Consider the following 15,522-nt stretch of genomic DNA (forward strand, 5'->3'; position numbering starts at 1 on the left):
CCCTACTAACTCCAAATTTTCCTAACAGTTTTTATCAGAGAGAATTTTTATCCCAATAGCTGGACTCTTTGGGTTTATCAAATAGCAGATTACTATAATTGTTTCCTGCTATTGCCCCTGGTCTATTCCACTGGTCCACCATTCTATTTCTTAACCAATACTAGACAGTTTTGATGACTTATGCTTTATAATATAATTTTGGATCTGGTAGGGCTAAGCTACCTTCTTTTGTACTTTTTTTCATTGAATCCCTGGAAATTCTTGACTTTTTATTTCTGCTGGAGAAGATTCTTGATGATTTTTGTGTTAATGTTATTCTTACTGAGGAGCAGCAGCATGTTCTGTTCCTAATGGTTCCTTTTAGTGGACTTGTGATCTGAATGAGTAGTTGTGTGGCTCATATCCTATTCTGCCATGTCCTAGTTTATTCATAGAATCATAGAATGTCAGAGTTGGAAGAGATCTCAGTGATCATCTAGTCTAACTTAGTCATTCCCAGGAAAAAACAATCCCCTCTATTACTCTTCCAACAATTGGTCATTCAGCTTTGCTTGAAGATTTCCCATGAAGGCAAACTTACCACTTTCTAATTACATTTGTTGTGATATCCTGGGCAAGTTACTTAATCTTTCATTGCTTCAGAAAACTCCCTACGATTTAATAGGTTCACATGTTGATAAAATCACAGATCCTTCCACATTTTTGCATGATCTAAATAAAGTGAGCAAGAGTCTTGATGTTGTACTTTAAAGATCTGTAGTCAGCTTGGCGTTTTGGTATATCTTTCATCTTGGCATAGCCAAAAACCTCATGTCAACACATCAAAGTTCTTCCAGAGGAAATAGATTAGGGGAAAAAGTTTGAGAGAAAAGAGAATGGAATAGTGGGGAAAATACTGCAGAGAGTAATCAGGGGACCCAGATTCTAATTCAGACTTTGCTACTTAAAAGTTAGAGGACCTTAGTGAAGTCATATAACAATTTTGAACTTCAGTTTCCTCATCTATAAAATAAAGATGTTAGAACAGAGTGGCTAAATAGCCCCTTCCAGCAGTAAAATTCCATGGATGATAAAGTTGACTGATGACTTCTCAATCCAATTAGAAGTAAACAGTAGAAGGGAAGCCATAACATTATCTGTCATAACCCTGAATTTCCAAATTATATGGTTGTTGAAGCTCCAGGCACAAGGTCTGGTTTTTCCATTTTAGAAGGAAATCACTATTAATTTGAATTTGTTGGACAGAGTAAGTCTGTGGGGTGCTTTAAAATTAGTTTAGACTCTGAGGTCTAATTTTTTTTTTTACATAATCCTTTATTACAGGACCCTCCCTTCCCCAAGTTACTATCGTTTTAACCCCAGGGCACAAGAGAGTCACATCAAAACTGACTTAAGTAACCATCTTCGTTTCTTTACTTTTTCCTTTTGTTTAGTTTGGGAACTCTTGTTGAGCCCATGTTACTAGAGTCAAGTTGGAAAGCATTAAAATCCTATTCCCATTTGATAAATGTTCCTTCTGCACACTAGATAACTCAACAGCTATTGCTAACAGAAGGTTTCCTAGGGGTCCAATTTAGCCATCTGTCTGTCTTATGCACCACACAACCCATGGATGCCAAACTAAGGTTCAGCTGACTTGAACCTGATGGGTAAAATCAGTCCAGTTCTCATAAAATCCCTTGTGGTTTTCTAGTATTTTGGCCAAATTCCCTTAGGCAAATCAAAAAACTGAGTGTGCCCATTCCGACCTTGGTGTCTGAATAGGAAGGAGAGGCTGCAGATCTCCTGTTAGCATTGATAACCACACAAACCCCCTCCTCTCCAAAGGGTTGACCTGTTAACAAAGCAGGTGGATTTTCCAGAAGCTTATTGCAAAAATTTGGCTCATTTAATGATATTAAATATGTATACTGTTGTCTATGATGTTGCACTGTGCTTTGGTGACTTCCCAGTTAGAAAAAACCAGAGATTCTTTTCTTTCTATGACTGGGAATTTTCTGCTTTGATGAGCCAGGCTTCTGGTGCTCTGGGTCTCATCAGGAGGCTCTGTTGTTTAGTGCTAACATTTACATTTGGTGCATTGCATAGTGACTCTATCTTCAACTTTACTAAATGGAGCCCTACTAAATAGGATGATTTGAATACTTTAGTAGAGACAGTTTGTGTTCCCCGGAGGGTTTATCGCACTAAGCCCAAAAAGTATTTTAAGAAAACAAATGAGAGGCTGCAAGAAAATGAGATTTGAAGTGAGAGGAAATGAATTTGAATCCTGACCCTACTACTACTACTACTACTACTACTACTACTACTACTACTACTACTACTACTACCTGTGGGACTATGACCATTATTTTTTACTTCTTTGGTCCTCAGCTTTCTCATCTTTAAGTTGAGAGTTTTGGATTAGGTGAACTCCAAGTTTGTCCCAGGTATAAAACTATAATCCTTTGATTCCAGGAATTATTTCAGTGATCTAAGCTCCCATAGGAAAATATCCAGAGTCCAATAACTAGCCATATCTAGGTGTTGATTAGGGTTATCTGAGTTACCTGTGTACATCACTGTACCCTCCAGAGACACAGAAGACATATCCTCCCATCTCTCTGCAAAGCCATGATAGGTCTGACAAGGTATTTGCATGTTAGATGCATAGTAAATCTTTGAATGACAAATCAGCTACACAGAATCTCTAAGTTAGAATTAAAGAAGTATAAAAGTCTCAAGGGTTTTCATTATCCTGAGTCAAGTTTTATATGGTTTAAGGTTTTTTCTCCATCTTCAAAAATGTTTCCTCTAAATATTTAGTTTTATGTGTAACTTGAGTTTTTATATGAACATTAAACTGAAAATTTTTGCTATTTTCAGATGTGGTCAATATTCTCAGCTTTCTATATGCATCCAGTGGAGAAAACACAGGAATTGTGAAAAAATTCCAGAGGTTTCAGAACAGAGAGCTTGAGGCAACCAGACGCCAGCGTATTGATTACCCGCTGTAAGTAAAGAGTATAAACCAGAAGCCAGTGGTGCTCATTGACTCTCCCTGGGGATCACACTCAGTCTAATGCAGTCTTTTAAAAGACATGCATTTTTTAATATACTCTTTAAAAGGTCAATATCTGTGTAACCTGAATTAAGGTCTACAAGTCCTAAAATCAGCTCCAGCAGCCTGAAAGGTCCAATTTTCCTGAATCATTATAAACTCCCAAATATCCTTTGCTTTAGTTGAATTGGGGGGGGGCAGATTTTTATTTTATTTTCACTTGGTTTTATTGACACCTTTTGTTTTTACATAGCAGACATTTTCATGTGTAGTCACTTCCATTCATAATCTCTTCCTAGTATGCAACTTCCATTATTAGAGAAAAATTGTTCTGTTATTTTTCAGTTGTGTCCAACACTTTGTGATCCTATTTAGGGTTTTCTTGGCAAAGATACTGGAGTGGCTTGCCTTTTCATTCTTTAATTCATTTTAAAGATGAGGAAACGCAAACAGGATTAAGTGACTTACCTAGAGTCATACAGTTGGGAAGTGCCTGGGGACAGATTTGTCTTCGGGAAGATGAATCTTCTTGACTTCAGGTCCAGTATACTTTTCACTGAAAATAGTTATATAAAAATACACTGTAATGATTACATCTGACCAGTGTTTATAATTATATATATATATATATATATATATATATACATAATATATACATGTATATATTATATATATAATATACACATATATACATATATACATATATATATATATATATATATATATATATATATATATATATATATACAGGTTGGAGTCCAGATCAACCCAGTAAAGTGAGTATCTCAAAAAAGCAAGTCATAAAAAGTTTTTAGTTTTCTAGTTCATATAAAAATGTTTCTACTATTCTGTAATCTATTATTTTAATTCATTAATTAAAGTCCCCCAACTTTTTGCCCAGAGAAATATTTCTTGATATATTCTTTGGTATCAAGATTTGTAATTAGAATTTCTCAAAGTCAAATTTTATTTTAGTGTTATTTTCATATACATACTTTTCTTTTGTTTTATACATCTGATAAGATTAGTGACAATAGGAAAACAGGCCCAGGGCCAAGGGCTGATGCCACACAAAGATTTCATTGTAGCTATAAGTCAGCACTTTTTTTCCAGCCCTCCACTCAACCCTTCTTAGATCAGAGATTTTGAAAGTTGGACTACTTTTGATTTTCTTCATTGATTCCATTAAAACAAGCATTTTCTTTCAGCTAGATTGGGGGATGCCTCCTTGGACTGGATGGATTTAGCAGAGTGATTTAATCCTTCCCATGCTGCTGGGATATAGATAGATCTTAAGTTAGTTTAGTGAGCGTATGTTATTACTAAGCTTCCTTGTAATAACTTATCTTCCTGAGATTTCTCAGCTGGATGGTCAGGAGGGAGTTGTGTGGGATTCTATCTGTTTGAATATCTTACCACTGATTTTTGAGACTGGACTGTCCAGCCCTGAATATTTTGAAGAATTTCAGTATAGGCATCTGAAGATCTGAAGATATTGCAAATCAACCAGTAAAGTGAACTTCACAAAAAGCAAGTCATTTGAATTTTTTTAGTTTCCTAGTGCATATAAAACTATTTATACTACTTTGCAGTCTGTTAAGCAGGTAATAGTTTTATGTCTTTAAAAACCAATGTATATACATTAATTTACAAATACTTTATTGCTAAAAAATGCTATCATCTGAGTCTTTAACAAGTTGTAATCTTTTTGCTGGTAGAGGGTCTTGCCATGATGTTGATGGCTGCTGAGTTTTCAGGGTGATAGTTGCTGAAGTTTGGAGTGGCTATGACAATTTCTTAAAATAAGATATTAAGGAAGTTAGCTTTGTCGACTGTCTCTTCCTTGAATACATAGTGGTCATTGCAGAATTATGAATTGGTCTAATTTTAATATTGTTGTGTCTCATGGAATAGAGAGGCCTAAGAAAAAGGATGAGAGACAGCTGACTAGTTGGTGAAGCAGTCAGAACACACATAACATTCACCAACTATGTTCACCTTTTTATAAGGGTTAGTCCAAGGTGCCTCAAAACAATTACAATAGTAACGTCAAAGATCAATGATCACAGATCACTACAACAAATGTGTTAATGAAAATGTTTGAAATATTGTGAAAATTACCAAAATGTGACAAAGAGACATGATATGAGCACCTGCTATTGGGAAAATGGTGCTAATAAATTTGCTTGATGTAGGGTTTACACAAGCCTTCAATTTGTTAAAAAAAAAATCTATAAAGTATAATAAAACAAAGCACAATAAAATGAGGTATGCCTGTATAGCCTTGAAAAACCTAAGCCTCCCTGAACCTTAACTCTATTTATGAATTATTGTGTTAAATTTGGAGACCACTCCATAGAACCATCCCTCACTCATATTTGTTTCAACCTGGACTGATGATTATTAAGTCAAAAATGTTTGTTATATTCATATTGTTTGTCATACTGTAACTTTCTGGTTAAATGTACATTAGGTACTTTTTTCTCATGCTTTATTAGTCACAAAATGTAAAATGCTACTTTTTCAAAAAAGTAGTTGGTGTCCAAGAAAAAAAAATCACTCAGATTCAACAAGAATCTAATACTTAATGAACTCTGGGGGATTTAGAGAGAGGGGAAAAAAAAAACATGAGCAGCCTTCATGGATCTTATATTGCGCTAGAAAAACTTACATTTGGAATATTTGTTCCATGTTGGTAGGCTGAAAATGTGAAACTAAGTTACCAAAATGCATGAAAATACACGAAAATAAAATATACTCAATAATATAGCACTATCAGTTACCATATGATGAATCCATTTTACAATCTGGTCTATTTTTTTCTTCTTGAAGACTTTTACCTTTGTAGGAAAGTACAAAGATCAAAAGTCCTAATATGGTATCACAATAGCACTCAAATTAGAATCACTTCTAATTAAATTATGTTTTATAGCACCTAAATTTTTATTTCCTCTTTAGCTTTGTAACCTTAATCAAGGATAGAAATGATAGCCACCTGAGAGTCCCAGAGAGACACAAAAACAGGGTTTTAAAAATAGTGTAAACTAGGATGTTGGACTTGTATAATGAAACCTCCCTCCTTTGTGGAATAGGTTAATATGGCTTCCTTGTCTTGAGAAATCATACCTTGCTTCTCATCTTTCAAGATATACTTGAAGGCAAAGTCATCCTTTTATTAGGAAGAAAATAATAAGCTTTATAGTTGTTTATTCTAGCAACCTGTTCTTGGGTGAGATAAAGAAGTCAGTTTTCTTTTTTTTTCTTTGCACTGACAGGTTTACCATTTCAATATGGTTGTATTTACTCCATTATTGCAAAGCACACCTTTGTGGGATTTTGTACTTTGTTGATTCAAATGAGATGTATGGCACACCATCCCTATTTCTAACTGAAGAGGGTAAGTACAGTATAATGACCTCACAGAGCCATTGGAAATTTTTAAGGATTTATCAAGAGAGAAGACTTAATCAAACAGAGCAATGTATAGGTTAATACTAGACTAAAGAAGTTAATTAATACTCATAGACAGTGATATTGCCCAAAGTAGAATGTTAACTCAAGATACCCCAAAACTGGTCTAATTTTCCTATTCAACAAGAAATGAGATCATCTTGAGAAGTATTTTTTTCTTTTCTTTTTTGGAGGGGGGGGGATTATTTGCAAGGCAATGCGGTTAAGTGACTGGCCCAAGATCACACAGCTAGGTAATTATTAAGTGTCTGAGGTTTTATTTGAACTCAGGTCCTCCTGATTCCAGAGCTGGTACTCTATTCATGGCACCACCTAACTGCCCCTTGTGAAGTCTTTTTTGGAAAATATCAGAAAGTCCATTTTTATAGTTTTCTGTCCTTTTTACCTTTTTTTTCTGTTAGGTCACCTGCATATTCAAATGCATCTTGTCAAAGGGGAAGACCTTGCTGTGAAAACCAACTTTATCCTGCCATTGCAGAAGTGGTTTCGGCTCGATATCTCTTTTAATGGAGGACAGGTAGAGTATCAATGGACAGCCCCAAATCTATTTCTTTCTATGCATTTGTGCCAGTAAGTTGGGAGATTTGGTTTTAGGGAATAGCAAAATCTCCAGAAACAAGTTTGTTGGAGAAGATAGTGAGCTGTTCTAAGCCAGACTGTCATGAGGCATTCAGAACAAAGCCATCCTGTTTCTTTTACTACAGTCAAAAGTATCCCTCTTAAATTATATGAATGGGGAAATAATCACGCCAACAATACACTTAAATAAACTTAGTTCCTTACTTTTTAAATTTTTTTTTTCTTTTTGAAAGGCAATTGGGTTAAGTGACTTGCTCAAAGTCACACAGCTAGGCAATTATTAAGTGTCTGAGATCAGATTTGAACTGACTTCAGGACCAGTGCTCTGTACCACCTACACCTAGCTGCTCCTTAGTCCCTTACTCTTGAAGATCCAGTAGCATAAGAGGGAATATTTCAACAACCTCAGTTGTACCTCATACCAAGTGATTGGGTTGACTAATAGGTCATTATTGAATTAACTGGCTATTTTGACATCACATAGACACAGTCGTAAAGTTATCATTTTAGTGGGCAAAAGATTGTTCGAACATTTAGTGCTAAGAATCATTATAAATAGCAGTACCATGTTCTCATGGCAGATTTTCATGTTATAGCAAACTTATGACTGTTGTCTTTGGAGCTAATTTTGTCTTTTCACTGCATGCAAAGTCCATACGTTACATTTTCCTGGGTACTTTATTCTTTTCTAATCATTATAGGTTTGTGGTTTTCTGGAAAAAAAATCTGAAAGAGACTTTTTTGTTTTTATTGTGTGCAGAGTGATACCTGGTTTCATTCTTGTTTGTGGTTTACGGTTTTCCTTTTTTTCCTTAGGGAAAAGAAAATAATGCTAGAACTTGATTGCTTTCTGGGAGATTCCCATGAATAGCCTGGGGGTTTTGTTTCATTAAATGTGTCAGATGCCTCTATTCAATCTCTAATGTAAAAATTGTGGTGCCATTTAGTTTTGTGTATTTGTATAAGAGTATATTCTTTGTATTTTTTTATCACTATCATGCATGTTCCCTAAGAGAAACATCATCTCAGGGTTGTATATTGCATCTGGAGATATTTAATTTGCACAAAATCAATCTTACCGAGACCCTGTTATTTGCAAGGTAGTATGTATGTTTGTTGTCTCTATGCCATAGAAAGTTATGTTCTGATAGGTGAGAAGATCATCAAGATATAAATAGTCAAGGGGAACTTGGGTGGTGCAGTGGATACAGTACTGGACCTGAAGTCAGGAAGATTCATTTTCCTAAGATCAAATCTGACTTCAGACATTTACTAGTTGTGTGACCCTGAGCAAGTCATGTAACCCTGTTTGCTTTAGTTCTTTATCTGAAAAATAAACTGAAGAAGTACATGGCAAACTGCTCTAATATCTTTGCCAAGGAAATTCCAAATGGAGTTAAAGGAATTGCATATGACTGATACAACTGAAGAACAACAAAAATAAACAAAGATGACCAAAACCAACCTCAAATGACCAAAACAGGGATGTCCTAAAGGCATACTCATGATTAATTGCCAACTGAACAGTATAAACAATAATTTTTAAAAAATTATTTATTTGTTTTTTGCAAGACAAGGAGGTTAAGTGACTTGCCCAAGGTCACACAACTAGGTAATTATTAGGTATCTGAGGCTAGATTTGAACTCAGGTCTTCCTCCTAGATGACCCCTTGTATAAACAATAATTGCTAAAGAGTTTAGTGAAAGGAGAGATCGCTATGACTGTAGTGTGCCAATATGGAAGTGATGACATTTCCATTGAGTTTTGCAAGAAAGTGACAAGAGAGAATAGATGAATAAGATTTGCATAGTTGGAGAAAGTTATTCAAGATAGATGAAAAGCTGTAAATATAAATGGGAGAAGGGAAGAGTGCTGAATTCTGGAGATAATGAGTAAACCAGTTTGACTTGAAGGGAGGATTCATTTTGAGGAGTAGCAGGAAATAAAATAGAAGAGGTGAGCTAGGATTAAAAATGCAAAGAAACTCAAATTCCAGGTTGGACAATTTAGATTTTATTTACTAGAGAGTGGGGAGTCATTGAAAGTCTTTGAGTGTGGAAGTGACATGATGAAAACAGTATTTTAGGATGACTAATACGACTGCATTACACAGGGTCATTTGGAACAGAGAAAACTGGAACCAGGGAGATGAGTTACGAGGTTTAATTGGAAGTGCTTTATGTTGAGCTTTCAAATGAGTACAGACCTAAGAAATGGAGATAGAAAGAAAATGTACATTTACTCTCTAAAACAATCAAAGACATAGTTCAAAGAGCTCTTTTTTTATGTGAGCATTTGTTTTTTTTTTTTTCCAGTTACACAGAAGGGCATCCCCAAGCATTTTCTGTTATGGAGTTACCAGTTCAATTATTTTGATAAATCAGTTGATCAATTTGTAAATTTTAGTTGAAAAATAGATTCTTTTTATATTATTATTGACCTGACCAATTTCTTGAGTGAAGTCACCAAATTTATGAGTGACTTGTTTTTCCATAGACATTCAATCATTTAGCATTTACCATCAGTAGCATCATATTTGAGTATCTTCAGTAAGCACTCAGTCAACACCTAGTGTGTTCTTTCAGTATTCAACTAGACACTGTGGGGAAATACAACTAAATTAAAAGAGAAATTTCCCTTCCTTTTAGAAGAATTGTTGTTGTTCAGTCACGTTTGGTTCTTCATGTTCCCATTTGGGGTTTTCTTTTCTTTTTTTTTTTAATCTATTCTATGTACTTTTTACTTTTAGAGAAACACAAAAACATTATTATTAATGCCATTAATGAATTAATATTAATTAATTGCTAATTAATTAATTAATTGATATTATTCCCCATTTTACGGAAAACATTAACAACCCGCCCAAAGTCACATGTATAAGTCTGAGTGTTCCCACTAGAGATGGGAGTGAAAAATCAAGTGTTATAACTCTGCATCTTTCTGCTAAGCTTCTCCACCACAAGATAGCAAAGTAGCATTGTTTCAAAGAGTAGGAGGGCCACAGATACACTTGAGTTTTTATGGATTCAGAGAAGGCAAAGGAGGATTGACCAATGAACAGATCTTTTTCTCTTTTCTTCTGAAGGCTGATATATTTAATGTATTTATGTCAGCTCCCAAAGTCCTCCTAGATTCCCAATCTGGAATTGATGAATTTGGATGAGAAAAATTATATTTTTATTTCAATGTAATTGGTTTCTTTTTAAAACCTTTAAATTTTATTTTATGTCTTTTAAAAAAGTATCCTGAGAATTAATCTATAGTCTTTACCAGACAGTCTAAGAGGTCCATAACATAAAAATCATCAGGGATGATTGAGATGGTTCACATCCAAAGTACTTATCCCAGAATCCTCTGCACCACAACTCTACTTCGAATCCATTGTTTCCTCTGCATTTGTACCCTAGATTCAATTTGAATTCAATTTGGCAAGCATTTATTAATTGCTTATTAAATAAAGGGAAGACCTTGTTCTAGGCACTGGGAATACAAAGACAAAAGAGAACAAAACCAGTTCCTGCCTTGAGAAAGGTTACATTCTACAGCCTCAACATTAGTAACAGAGATGAAAAACAAAACAAACAATTCTTGCCTGAGGAGTGAAACTTCTATACCAAAGAAAGCATGCGAGAAAAATTAGAATGTGCTGACTTCAAAGAAAGGATTGTCCAGGATAGGTTACTTGAGATCCCCCTTTTTTCCCACTTGTTCAGTTGTGTCAGACTTTGTGATCCCATTTGGGGCTTTCTTGGCAAAAATACTTGAATGGTTTGTTATTTCCTTCTCCAGTTCATTTGAAAGATGAGGAAAACTGAAGCCAACAGGGTTAAGTGAGTGGCTTGCTCAGGGTCACATGGATACCAAGTATCTGAGGCCAGATTCGAACTTAGGAAGATGAATCTTCCTGATTCCAAGTCTGGAGTTCTATGTTCCACCTAGTTGGCTGGGAAGCTTATGTTCTTGCTAAGATCAGTTGTACCCTCATGAAACAATTAGAGGATAACATAAGACAGCATATAATCGAGTATTATATTGTATGATATAAACTTAAAAGCACTTTGAGAATTCAAAAATTCAGAGGATTGATAAAGGCTAACAGTGTATGAAGTCTATAGAACTAAAATAAAATTCTAAAGACTCTGGCAGCAGACTAAATTTTAACAAGCTCTCTTTGAGATCTAAAAGTTCTTTTTTTCTTTTAAGAACCCGAGTCTTCGCTTATGAAATAGAAAGCCCTTCCAATTATGAGAGACTATGGTTTTGAAGGCTCTGAAAGCCAATGGGAAATATTTTTTACTTTAATATAAATATATATATACACACATAGATCATATGTGTGCTTACATGCACATGTATATGTGTTTATACCAGGGTGTGTGTATGTGTGTTTTTAGGTTATGTATATGTCCTATACCTATATATAATATGCATATCTGATTTATGACAAGCATTTAAAAGCTATACAATTAAGAGATGAACACAAAAATGCATTAAGGTTCATTAAATGTACCCTACCATAATATGACTAATTCTCTTTAATTCAGTCACTAATAATATTTATCTCTTTTTCTCTCTTTAGATCATAGTTACAGCTAATGTTGGACAGGATTTGAAAAGCTATCATAATCAGTCAATTATGTAAGTGCAACATTTTGTTTTACCTCAAATAATGCATATATGCTATTTGAGGAGTATCTCTGCTATAATTGTTTGTCACAGAAATGTAGCATTTGCCTTTTTCTTCATTCAACTCTCCTATTTCTTTCTTTTTTGCAGTCTACAGAATCTCTCCTCCCTTCTTTCAAGCCACAGAATCATATTCTTTTCCTACATGCCCACATAAATTAGTTTCTTTTTTTATAGAACTTTAAAAATTATTTGTTTTCTTTGAAAAACACTATAAAATAAATCATCTTTCTAATATTGTTTATTGAAAACAGTTGATGTTAGGCACTGTATAAATGGGAGACATTCTTCATATTTATGTTGCTAATCTGAATTAGAAATTTATACAGTTATAAATATTGGTGTAGTTTGTCATCCTTACATAATCTTTTCCCAAAAGAGTTATAGAAAAAGAATTTGGCCTCTTGCCTTGTATTTTATAATTATTTCCTTTCAGTTTTTTTTTATAATCCTGGGACTCATATCCAAGAGTCTAAAGTGCTGAAATCATAAGGATAACCTTCTAAGATAATTCAGAATTGGAAAGGCATTAGTTAAATATTCTGATTACATTGAGACTTAAGAGGTTTGTGGAGAATGTGGAGAGGGTCTGATGAAGAGAAAAGAAAACCATTAAAGCATGCTTATAAAGGATTTCCAGAATTCATTTGGATTGCTGAAACTCCATTGGTCCATGCCCTTTGTTAGTCCCATTCACATCTAACAGTGCTACCTTTTCTTATCCTACTCATTTCTGCCACCTTTTTCTTTGTATTTCTTTGAGAGTCCAAGAAAGTGTGTGCAATCTGCAACAGATGTTTGAAGAACTTAGAATGCAAAATAAACACATATTCCCTTGAAAACCAAGCAAAAAGAGAAGTGAAAGGAGATGAACAGTTTATATTAAGTTTGTTGGTTTAATACCACATTTCCTGATTCCCATTAGGCCCACACTGATTTCTTTCAGGTTCTGGGCACACTGAACAGTGTTATTTTCATAGCTGGATTAAAGGATTAGAGTTATATAGAAAGCCTAAAGAACTGGTATTATTTAGCTTGAGAAGAGAAGGCCAAGGCAGCTTCTTAATAAATATAATGAACTAGATGAAGAATGTTAATTAATCATTTAGTCTTGATCTAGACTAGAGCAAAAATAAATAGAATGAAATTGCAGCAAGTGAGATTTAGATTAGATTTGAAAAACTCAATGAGTCTAAGAGTTTTGAATTTTAATATAGGTAATTTTGATATTTTCTCTGAAGATTTCATGATAGAATACATAACCATTTGGAAGAAGGAAATGAACTAGATAGTTCCTTTAGGTCTCTGCAGCTCTGATTCTATGAAAAACATTATAAAAAATTAAGTTTTTATAGTATTTCCTGATTCTCATTTGACTACTCTGATTTCTTTTTGTTAATTAAATGTTTTATTAGAAGCATTATATTAAACATCAATTAAAGTTGCCGAATAATTATTTACATTTTAATTAATTTCAATTCAAAAAGTATATACTTTAGTTTCTCTGAATCTCATTCAGGATTTTCTGACTATTCCTTCTTATTTACTTTTCTTTCTATGATCATAGTTGAACAGTATTGATTTCTTATATTTAAAGACAAAATGCTGAATTTGGAATCAAATTGAATTTGAATCATTTGTCACTTAAATGTTAAGAAGCTAGTTTAAAAGATCTCTTCCTCTTTCCCTCTTCCTTGTCCCTCTTCAGCACTCCCCCAAGATAATATCTGGTTGAACTTCATGACTGCACATGTAGAACTATATCAGATTGCTTACTGTCTTAGTGAGGGGACAAGGGGAGAGAGAGAAGAATTTAGAATTCAGAACAAAAAAGCAATGAATGTTAAAAAAATTTTTTACAAGCAATTGGGGGGAAATGCAATATTATTTTTAAAATATATCTGCTTAAACTTCATAGTCAAAAAATGTTTTTTTCTGTAAAGTCTTTCTTTTCTCTTCAAGTACAACAAATATATACAGATCAATCTTAGATATCAATGCATAGCCAGAATGCTCTCTATCACGGGTATTTACAGGGACTTCATTTTCAAAAAGTGTCTGGTCAGGAAAGTGACAGTCACAAATCACAGGTTTGCTCATATGACCTTAGAACAACCTCTTAAAACACTTTAGATTCCATTTTCTATCATTAAAAATTCTTATATTTACTCTTCCACAAATGTGAGATAGTGCAAGTTCACCAGATAGTTTTGAAAGGTGCTTAAGAATGAAATCCTCAGATTTAAAGTATAAATTTAGGATTCAGGAAGGCATCAGTTATAGGTGACAGTTTGTATAAGTCAGTAATTTAAGACCTTTGTATAGCAATGACCATTTAGTAGGTAGGTAAAAAATAGTTTAGGGTTAGTCCAGGTTAAAAACTTGACCAATTTAAATTTACATGTATTTGTATATCTCTGAGTTTGGTTCTTTTTTCTTAAATTTCATTAATTCTTTCAAACCCCTTGATTTGATAATCCTGCTGACCAGATAAGAGCACATTAATGTGCCAAACTCATTTGAAGAGCATTCAATGAAAGTTTATGTTGATTACAAAGGGCTAATTTTTTCAGCCTTGGCAGCTGGAGAAGACCATCTAAAACATGTACAAGGATTGAAAGCTGTGTTGGTGAAGAGAATGGCTAATCTGATGAAATCACAACTATCCATGAGTCTGAATGCAAACCAAATCATACTATTTTTACTTTTTAATTGTTTTTGTTTTTTTTCTTTTTCATGATTTTTTTCTTTTGTTCTACTTCTTTCATAATATGACTATTATGGAAATATGTTGAATAGGATTATACATGTATAACCAATATTATATTGTTGTCTTGGGGGGGGAAACGGGAAAAGAGGGAGAAAAATGTGGAATTCAAAATCTTATAAAAATGAATGTTGAAAACTCTTGATATATAATTGGAAAAAATAAAACATTATTAACAGAAAAAATGAATAGTCTAAACTCAATTCAGTTCAACAAATATATATTAAGTACTTTCCACCTGCAAAACACAAGGCCAATTTGAAGGATTCCAGTTCTTATGCACCTATGTATCCTTTGGTACTATTAGGGAGCCACAGGGTTCCTTTTGTGAAGCCAATGAGAGTTTCCTAGGAGAAAACTGCAGAGGGTCATAAAAGACAAAGATGTGGATAGGAAACAAATCTGCACAACTTTTCTGTAGGCACTTAAAATGACCTTGCAGGTTATTAGAAAAATGGAAGTTGTCCAGTGTTCCCTGAGAGGAGTGAAAAAGGTTTTAACAATGGATTGAATTCTCATCAGTTGGAGATTGTTGATATGTAGTCCTGATGGAAGGTAGGGAGATATACAGACATATCCCAGGAGCAAAAAAAAAAAAAAAAAAGAAAAAAAAAGAAAGAGGGGTCATTTATTTCCAATTTCCATTATTTTTTATATCCAGTCCATTTCCAGGTGTCTGCACTCTTCATCCAATTGGGATTTATAGCTGAATGTGTCAGATACTGTCCTTGTTTTTATCCTTTCCCTTCTAACTCTCACCTTGAGGGTCTCACTCACCTTCTCTCCATAAGTTCCAGACTAGCCACACTTAGAATGGTTCCAGCTGTGATAGGAGGAATATGAAAGGTTCTGTGATGAGGCAGCACAGGATCACCACAGGGATCCAACATCATTTCTGTCACTATAAATCCATTATGCTTACTTTGCTTTGTTCCTCAGTTCCTGCAGAGATCTTGGTTTCTGACTACTTGTCTGTAA

At 34.1% G+C, this 15,522-nt stretch overlaps 1 protein-coding gene across 2 annotated transcripts in view; it reads left to right on the plus strand.

Annotated features, from left to right (window-relative positions):
- Positions 1-15,522, plus strand: part of SEL1L3 (SEL1L family member 3) — a 132,018-nt gene that overhangs the window by 30,805 nt on the left and 85,691 nt on the right. For both annotated transcript variants that reach the window (XM_074229674.1, XM_074229675.1), the window contains 4 exons: positions 2,866-2,992; positions 6,316-6,437; positions 6,913-7,028; positions 11,671-11,729. In XM_074229674.1, coding sequence (XP_074085775.1) covers positions 2,866-2,992; positions 6,316-6,437; positions 6,913-7,028; positions 11,671-11,729 — 424 coding nt within the window. The remainder of the gene's footprint in view (positions 1-2,865; positions 2,993-6,315; positions 6,438-6,912; positions 7,029-11,670; positions 11,730-15,522) is intronic.

This window comes from Macrotis lagotis, chromosome 3, assembly GCF_037893015.1.
Source record: "Macrotis lagotis isolate mMagLag1 chromosome 3, bilby.v1.9.chrom.fasta, whole genome shotgun sequence".
Classification (NCBI taxonomy): domain Eukaryota; kingdom Metazoa; phylum Chordata; class Mammalia; order Peramelemorphia; family Peramelidae; genus Macrotis; species Macrotis lagotis.